The 9,795-nt window shown below is 35.7% G+C and overlaps 1 protein-coding gene across 4 annotated transcripts in view; it reads right to left on the bottom strand.

Moving 5' to 3' along the window:
* Positions 1-9,789, bottom strand: part of LOC140513778 (TP53-binding protein 1-like) — an 81,084-nt gene extending 71,295 nt beyond the window's left edge. For 3 of the 4 annotated variants that reach the window (XM_072623782.1, XM_072623781.1, XM_072623784.1), the window contains exons 1-5: positions 8,786-9,789; positions 7,992-8,245; positions 7,088-7,245; positions 6,580-6,726; positions 2,434-2,508 (exon numbers count right to left, since the gene is read on the bottom strand). In XM_072623782.1, coding sequence (XP_072479883.1) covers positions 2,434-2,508; positions 6,580-6,726; positions 7,088-7,245; positions 7,992-8,245; positions 8,786-8,929 — 778 coding nt within the window. In that variant the 5' untranslated portion in view covers positions 8,930-9,789. The remainder of the gene's footprint in view (positions 1-2,433; positions 2,509-6,579; positions 6,727-7,087; positions 7,246-7,991; positions 8,246-8,785) is intronic. The other variant, XM_072623783.1, reaches the window with a different exon arrangement.
* Positions 9,790-9,795: the final 6 nt, after the last annotated feature.

Consider the following 9,795-nt stretch of genomic DNA (forward strand, 5'->3'; position numbering starts at 1 on the left):
CTATTACTGACTTCCAACCGTGACAGATTAAATGATATGCCCATGGTCACATAGCCAGTATATGTCAGAGATGGGACATAAACCCAATTTCCAAGATTAGCTCTCTATTCATTATACTATATTTCTATTGGCAAGAATTAAATCCTAACCTCCAGTTTCCCTGCCAGTTCACTCTACCATCTGAAAGATGAAAATGTCAGCAAGGCAATAATTCATCAGATGTGTCTATTTTAAGCAGAATGAGACTTCTAGAAGATATTATGATGCTTAACACCCACCATCATTAGTATGTCTCTGTGTGAGTAAAACTGTAGATCTTTATAGCAAGAAGGCATCTCTAGAGCTCATCGTTCAGTCTCCTTATTTCATAAGTGCAGAAACTGACATCCAGAGGAGCTGAATCACTCACCCAGGATCATGCGCACTACTGTAAGTAGCTGAGCTGGAACTACAATCCAGAAGTCTTGACATTCAGTGTGTTTCTCTACTCTACCATATGGTTTCCAGGAAAATTTGGGGTCCAGGAATATTGTAAACTCTTGCTCTTGTTGTCCATTTGAAAAAAGGTCTTAAAAACAAGTTCCCAACTCATAAATCCAGTCAGAAAAAAATTTATAAAGGTTAATCAGGGCACATTCTCCATGAGCAGGAGTTTGAGATCTCCTGACATCTGGGTTGGAAACTACAGAGCTTGAGAGAAGTGCAAAGTTGAACATAACACTAGGGACCCAATCACAAAGCATTTACTCCTAATGCCTTCAACTTCACTCCTAGCTTCCAGTACTCAAAGAAAGAAAAAGTAAAGCATCATCACAGAATACTAAAATGTGAGTTTTCAATAAAATTTTACTTTTCCTAGAGTCCCAGTTGGAAAAGACCTCAGGAGCCATCTAATCATCTCATCTTATCTGTATCTGAACAAGAAATGTCCTCTATAACATCCTTGAAAGGTGGTAACCCAGACATTAAAGCCCTCTAGTTGCGGGGGAAGGGAAGGGAAGAAATTCACTACTTCCTAAAACAATCCATTCTATTTTTGGAGAGCACTAATTGTTAGGAAAATTCAATTCAATTTAATAAATATGAAGTGACTACCATATAGAAGCTAGATGGCACAGTGGATATTGCATTGAGCTTGAGATCAGGAAGACTCAACTTCACGAGATCAAATCTAGACTTCACACACACCTTATTCAGTGACTTAACTTTGTTGATCTCAGTTCCTCATCCGTAAAAGGAGTTGGAGAAGGAAATGGCAAACCACTCCAGTATCTCTGCCAAGAAAACTCCAAATGGAGTCAGAGAAAAGTCAGACACAACTGAAATGATTAGTCCCTTGTCCTCAAGAACTCACATTCTACTGTGGGAAAATAATATATACACACAAATACATACTGGATTGACAGTGGAGTGGGATCAGGAAAATTATTTAACAAAAATGTTTTATACTTTAACAGAGAATCTAAAAATCCTATTATTTAAAGCTCGCTGGAAAAAAAAATATATTCACCTTTTAAGCAGATAAAGACTAAAGGTCAAAGAAACATTACAAAGTAAATTCAGGCTATGCAGTAGTTCAGATGAAAGTAAAGAAAGTTACAAATAACTGCAAGAATCTTAGTGCTAGCAAACAGTAACCTAAAAACCAACCAACTAGTGGAGTAAGGCAGTCATAAGAGAGCTTGCACTCAGAGATTTGAACCAAAAATTCATTGAAAAATTAGTTTGAACTTGAACTTATAACAAAATATGGACAAACTATTATAATGAACAATTTCACACAAAATTACACAAGAATTGAAATATAAACTGACTCAACTCCCTGGTATAGAATAACCTATTAATAAAAAAAAGTTAATAACCCACTTGAGTTTTGTTACATGTTTAGCAGTACTTACTTATAAAGAGACAGAAAATCATTTCAGCAGATTAGCCTATGAACAAAATGCTTAATTTTCTAATCTCAGAATTTCTAGTACAATATGACCAATATCACTAGGGAACCCCCTATATGAGGGGCTCAACCTGGAATCCATGCTCACAAGAAATTCTTGGATACGTTTCAGGGGTTCATGAACTTAGATGGGAAAAAAATTACATCTTTATTTCAATATTGCTGGTTTCCTCTGTAATACCATTTATTTAATTTTACATACTTAAAAAATATTTCAAGGAGTACAATGTATCTATCTATATAGATATAGATAGATTTCATCAGATGGCCAACAGGGTCCATGAAACAAAAAAGGTTAAAAAACTCCACTATGCAGCATCCCCACTCAAAAGTTCTACTTTATTTGGCATTATGTTGACATTTTTTCCTTACTGTTAAAAAGCCAAATTTTGACTAAACACAAATAAATCTTGTCAGAGAACAAAGTTAAAGACAGACTGCAAAAGCTTCCATCTAGTACAGTCATGTATGATACTTACCAGCTTTGTCTTGCTGAGGTGTAGTGGAGGGTGTTCTGTTACATTTAAGCTTATTCGGTACTCCACTAACAAAATCTGAAATGCAAGACACAGAAGCAATCATGTCTTGCTCTGTTAATACACATTTAATATTTATGATGTGCTAAAAAAAAATTGTACCAGCAGATACATTTTTCATTAGGTCATTATAAGAAAAATAGTCACAGGTGGAATTGATGCCCAGTAATAATGAAATACAAAGAAATTTTGCACCTTTCAAAAGATAATTTTAATTAAGTAGTTCGCATCTCTCGAGAGGATATTTCAATTCAAATACAGTCAACACTATACTTCTAAATGTTTCTCAGCAGAAAAAAAATTGGAAGGTATTCTTACCTCTGGGAAAATGCTAATTAAAAAGCAAAAGGTTTTAATGAGTAAATGAAATTGGTGACTAAGTTGTGAATTTTCTGAAAAGTAATTTTGGAGTTTGAAAGTGAAACAATGTATTATACGGGCCTTATGTCGAATATCACTAATTCACATTTATGTAGCATTTTAAAGTTTTCAAATGTTTACCTCACAACCCGATGCGAGTTAAGTAACATATTTTAAAATTTGTTTAAAATAATTAGTACATATTGATGATGAAAAGTAATTGTAAATTTTTCTGAATTCATTTCCAAATAATTCACCCCTTAAACAATTGTACAATGCTAAAGAAACAGCCATTCTGATGATGCGGGACAAATTCCACTCTAACAAGCACGAGTAAAAAGAATCCTCATTCTGCTTAAACCAGAGTAGAGACAAGCTGATGTAACAGGCACCCATAAAGCCTTTAGGACTACAAAATGGAATCATTCCAGAGTATTGCAGCATTTCTTACCAAGAAGCTAGCCTAACGACATGAAATATCTTATTGCTAAAAGATTGCAGAACATGGTAAAAAAAAACAAAAGTCAACTCCAAGGAAGATGTAGAACAATATTTTTACCAAACACAACTTATCTAAAACGAAACAGACAAGACTATAGTAACCAAACACAAGGCTCTCCTCCCAACCATTTCTACCATTAAGTAATTTTCTGCTACCATCATGCAAGAAATATGAGGGGAAGGGGGTGTTTATTATTCATAACCCCTATTTGAGTTCAGTCTTAATACTTTACTTCAGTGGCTTTAAAGAGCACAGTTTCACAATCTGGGCTTCGGGGGGAAACCTGGTAGCTTCAAGAAACTGTTCAGTATAATGTCCTTCTTCAATATACACATATACAAACTGATGGTTTAAAGCACAAAGACTATTTTAACAGTGTATAGACAGCTCAAATATAAATTGCATACAAGCAGGTGGCAATGTAAAATAAAGCTATTTACATTGAGAAGACCCAGATTCAAGTCTGGGTATGCTACTTTTGCTATCTTTGTGACCTTGGGTCTCAGTTTCCTTGCATATTAAAAAGGGGGGCAAACCAAATTATCTCTATATTTCTCCAAGATGTCTTCCAGCTCTAAAAGTCCTATATTCACAGTGTCAAATTTAATACAATAATCAAACCTATACTCTAGGTCAAATTGAACACAATAATCAAACCTACACACTAAAGCCATTTTCATACTTCTAAAACCTCCATCCCTAGGTTAAGCAGTTTCACCATTTCTTCTTGACAAGCATTATCTGCCAGGCACACAGTTCCAGGCACTGCTGTCTTTCCAGTACCAATACTGACATGCTAATAATAGATAACCAAGGCAGCATTTATATCTTATTATCAATACTATCTAGAGAGAAACAATACAATCCACTTAACCACCGAAAGAGCAAGATTTGTGTCATACTTTTTGCCAAGATTAACTCGCTGATTCAGGGTTTTATTTAAAATATGAATATTATGTAGCTAATAAGTAGAGCAGGGACACATACTAGATAACCTAAACGTTAGATAACCTAAATGTTACTACAGAGATTCGGTTCTGGGATGTTTGAAGTTAACCAGTTAGCTAGGAATAGGAGGAAGAATGTCAGTCTCTTGAAAACAATATTTCAAAGCTTCTGATCTAATTAACAAGATAACTAAAAATACTCAACTGGAACAAAATATAAAAGGGCAGCCTCTGCTGAAACAACATCTTAGAGAGGTGGCACTGTTAGGCTAGGTGAACTATATGAAGGGAAACTTGGTCTTGATGACAGTTGATACAAACTACCCTGCCCTTCAAAGGGCCTTCACCCCAACATAATATGTGTGAACAGACCTGGCATGAAACTTAGAATGTAGAGGATTTAAGCTTCTTCCTCAAACCTTCAGGAGGAAACTGAAGGGAAGATCTATGAAAGTGACTGTTCAAGCTAGAATGATGAACATTCAGGATGTACTGGGATAGAAACTAACAGGAAAGAAAGTTTGAACTGGCACGATGACTGCGTGTAAATATGTAAGTATTTGACATAGAGCACAGATGGGGCACAAAAAACTAAAAAGACCTGGCACTCTTCCTCTTTCCTCCCAGTAACCCAAGCAGGATGTATCTGTCACTCCGCCTTTTCTCAGCCCCAGGAGCAACTTTGAAGAAAAAAAAAAAAACCCAGACACAAAAGATAATTTAAAAAACTACGCAATAGGACCACAGACCATTGCAGTGAAGCTGATGACAGGAGAAAATAAATTTACATAGAAACATATAATTCATACGTAAAAGCAATCTTAAGAGTCTGGTCCTGAAAACAATGGAGAGTTCCTCTTGTTCTACCTAGCGAAAGGTATAAGGGAATCCCATGGAAAGGAGGCAGACACAAAATGATCCAGTCCACTTGATGACACTACTTTCCTTTCTGTGTACCCCAAGGCTTATATCTGTAGCTTATCTGCTCTTTCTGTACAGCGGTCAAAAATCATTTATTAAGTGTCAGGCACCAATCGCATAAATTATCTAGCTTTTAGGCTTGACCTCTAGCTCTGGCCTTTTGATGTACATCATCCTTCTGCTATCTTTAAAAATACAAAGAAGCTGCTTTGGAATGACATGCATCTGTGTGGCTAGAATTTCTCTGGAGGTCTACATCTGCTTTATTTTGGTCTTGTCTGAGTTTAATCTACAAAAATATAATCTACCGAATGCAAAAAAACAAAAGATTTTGTCAACATCCCCCTAAATCCTAAAAAACTGTTTGCCTGTAAAGGAAATTGAACTACATGATTTTTAGGGTCCCTTCTAACTTTAAGTTATGTGAGTCCTAAAATATATTTGACTTTATTAAAAATTGTATTACAATGGCCTGCAGTCCTATTGACTCTTTGCACCTTTTTCATCTATTCCTTCCTTTTTACAATGCTACCAATTTAGGCCAGGCCTTGACTATTCACACCTGGATTATTGCAAAAACCTTCCTCAATTCCCTTCCAGTCTTTCTGGCCTAAAAATAATGCTGTGTACTGTTAAAGACTCATCCAAAATATCATTTCCAGGACATCAATACTCTGACCAAATCTTCCACTTGGTGGCCACTGCTTACATGATAAAACTTAATCGCCTGAGTTAGCGTTCAACGATTCTCCGTGACCGTCCTCAGTCTTCTTTTCTGATTTCTTCCCTTTCTCCATTTAAGTCTTCATTTAAACAAAGTTAGTCTACTTACTGTCTCCCACATGTACCACGCCCTTCCACACCTGAATTTCCTCATCCAGGCCAAATATTATGCATTTTTGATTATCCAAATAAAATTCCAATTAGCCCTCCCTAACAACTCATTCTTCTTCAAGCCGAGGGCATTTTAACAATCTTACATTTACTAATATTGCTATTTTTAACTCTTTGCAAGAGGAACTCTATAGACCTACATTCTGACTCTTTGTCATTAGCAAGCACTACAACTTGGGCAGGTCACTTAACCTACATGAAGCATAGTCTCCCCATTAGTAAAATAAAGAGTCTGGAAGAGGCTCCCCCTCTTACCTAAAAAATTCTGTAATTCTAGGAGTCTATGTTTTATCTCTTCAACTAGACTGTATACACCAAGAAAGGTAATAATATGGTATGCGTCTTTATATCTCCCACAGCCCTTAACATAAAGAAGGTAGTAAAAAAAATTTCTGTTGAGTAGTTACCTTAAATAATAAAAGCTTATAAACCTCCATGCTTAGGTCAAATAGTAATAATACTCACCACCTACACCCTGTCTTCTCTTTTCCTTATGTTCAATAGAAGACTCATATTCACCTTCTTCGCAGTCGTCTAGTGATGGAGTAGAACTGGGGCCATCAATACCCAACATGACTGGTATCTTTTCCATGATAAACTCTGGCACACGCCCTAAAGGATAACATTGACAATGTTGTTTTTATTGTGTTGTTTTAAAAATAAAGGTATTCTACACTAAACTTCTGTCAGAGAACAGGTTCCTAAATCATATACTTGAGCTTGAAGGAACCTTCAGAAGTCATTTGGTTCACCCCCTTCATTTTACGGATGATAAAACTGAAATCCCGAGGGTTAAATGACTGTCAAGATCACATATGGAGCAAGCAAAAGAGCTGGAGGTCTCTGTGAGCCCAAGGCCTCTAACTTAGTCCAGCACTCTTTCACTGTTTCTGCCTCAGAGTTTTAATGGTTAGTTGGGAGAAGCTGGCAAGCCATAAACATTCTGCCCTGAAGACATTTCACCTTTTCTTACCAATATCAGCTGCATGATCAATCAGGGTCTTTACCACCGCAATCTCCAGTCGAATTTCTTCCCTTGCATTCTTCGACACTTTCTCATTCCATGAATGTAAAAGGTTTGGAGCAAGCATTGCTGCAAGATTATAACTATCCATCTTATTCTCACTGACTCTTTAAAAAAAAAAAAAAGTAGGTACCATTAAACGTAGTCAAAATTTGAACTAAGAAACAATTTCAAGAAGCTAACAGGCATATTTGTAGGGACTCTTACTTAATATTGGCTATGTATAAGGCAAATACTAAACCTTATCAGGAATTTAACCAAGAAATAGGAAATAAAAAAGCTTCTAACAGTCAAATTAATTTATAAAATCCATGCATCCAAAACTAATATTTTATTCACAGCCAAGCTTCTCAAAATCCTCAATCAGTACTAACTTATTTAAAACATAATAGTAAGACAGTTGGTTATTGCATTTGGTTTCAAAGTTCATAACTGATTAGAAGTAGCCAAACAGAAAGGGTGAGAGGAGTGGTTACAGGCAGGCACAAAAACTGTAGTGAGAAATGACAGGTGATAGCAAGGAAAGAAATAGAAAAATTATAAAAAAACAGAAATATGAAATCAAATGGCATCACAGGTTAGACCTTTTAGGGTAAACTGCCTTGCAGAAACAGGCCCCTGGAGATCACTGTATTACGGTATACAAATAATGACATTCAAAATGATAAAGAAAAAACGAAATTGTATTCAATATACTCCATTTGAGAAGATAAGGAAATATGTAAATAAATTTTAAGAAATATTTCCATCCCAAATAGCTGAAAACAAAATAAATGTACTGTTGCTTAAAATTATAACTGGCTAGCCAAAAGTTCCCCATAGCTAAAATTTTTTGTACTTGATCTTTACTTACCTGAGAGAAACATTCCGGAGAAAGTTAAAGAAGTACCGTAATACATATACTATATTGTCAGTCATAAGACAAGAGAGCAACATTGTAGCAGTATCCCTCTCCTCTGTTTCCAACTGTTGAGCTTTGATAAAAGCTTCATGCAAATCAACTGGAAAGATGGGTTCTGGCAACTCCCTAAAAAATTTCTTAATAAGATCTGTGATATCCTGTGGATCTGCAGAAGACAGACAGCTTTCACCATGATTCAGTTTCCTCTGAAATAAATTTCAAGTCATCAGTATTCTTTGATTTAAGATCTCCATTTTGATCAAAATCTCTGCTTACATCTCAAGATAAAGAGTTTTTCTTAGTAAACTTTAATTCTTTTATTTATTTGCTTCTGGTGTCATGTATTACAAAACACACAAGAAGCTCTAGCAAACAATCAAAAATACTTAATTTCTTTAACTACTGGATTCATGTAAGCTATAAATGCTTTCCACAAAGGGAATAATAGCTGGTCAGCTGTAACTCTACCATTCATTAATACCGAAAAGATGAGAGGACATAATGCTGAGCTTGGGAGTCATTAGACCTGGGTTCAAACCCTCCCCCCAATAACTACCTATGTGCAAGGTGCTCACAGACATCTCCACAGTAATTATTTAAAGTCATATGGGATGTGATGTTAGACGGAGTCCACATGCTAGAAAATCATAGACCCTTTGCACATTCATGTCATATCTGAGGACTGTAACAACAAAAACCTAATTAGACAACTGTGGAAAGAAAAAATAGTCAAGGAATATGCCTACCTTCAGTGCTTTTATATGGGTAGCTGATCCAGAAACCCTAAAAAGACCCTTAACATGAAGATGTTGTTCCAAAGATGTGCAAGCATCAACGAGAAAACTGAAAAAGGCAGGTCTCATTAATGTATTTAATCTTACAAAAACCATACTAAGTGAATATACTTGTCAAGGTACATCAATAGGCTGTGAAGATCCTTGACATGACTTCTGAATTATAAATCATTTCCCATTTCTATAATCTACTCATTGTTCTTGTGCTAATTTTAGTATGACTGTTGCTCTCATTCCATGACTTTCACAGCCTACTATATACCCAAGAGCCATACTATCTAAGTGTGTATACACACACACACACATATATATATAACCTCTATACACACAGACATGTATACCCCAACAAATCTTTCTGTAATTACCATCCCATAAAATGCAACAACCTTTTTTAATTCAATTTAATTCAACATTCATTAAGTTTCCATATATGCAAGGCATCCTTAATACTACAGATAAAAAGGAAAAAAAATTCCTCCATTTCAACATATACAGCATATACACAGATGAGTATATATAAAGTAGTGTTAAGAGACAAATGATAACTAGGGTAGAGGAAAAATAGGTCAGGAAAAGTCTTATATAATAGTGAAGAAGCGAGGGCTTATAAGAGGCAAAGGTAAAGAAGGAATGTATTATACACCTGAGAGATAGTTAATGCAAAAGAATGGAGGCAGGAGACTGAGTGTATGTATCGTCAAAAGGACTAATAGCCAACAGACTGGAAAGGTAGATGGGAGGCAGATCATGAAAAGTTTTAAATGGATTTTGTATTTTATCCCAGAGGCCATAGGAAGCTCCTGAAGCTTCTTAAGTCAGACCCCTGTTTTAGGAACATCAATTGGCAGCAGCTTAGATTATGGATATAAAACAGCGAGACTTGAATCAACAAGACCTGGCAACTAACTGGACTAAAGGGATGTGGGAGGAGGGAATTTCAAAGAGAAGATAGTGGAGAATTG

The sequence above is a fragment of the Notamacropus eugenii genome, chromosome 7 (assembly GCF_028372415.1).
Source record: "Notamacropus eugenii isolate mMacEug1 chromosome 7, mMacEug1.pri_v2, whole genome shotgun sequence".
In the NCBI taxonomy this organism is placed as follows: Eukaryota; Metazoa; Chordata; class Mammalia; order Diprotodontia; family Macropodidae; genus Notamacropus; species Notamacropus eugenii.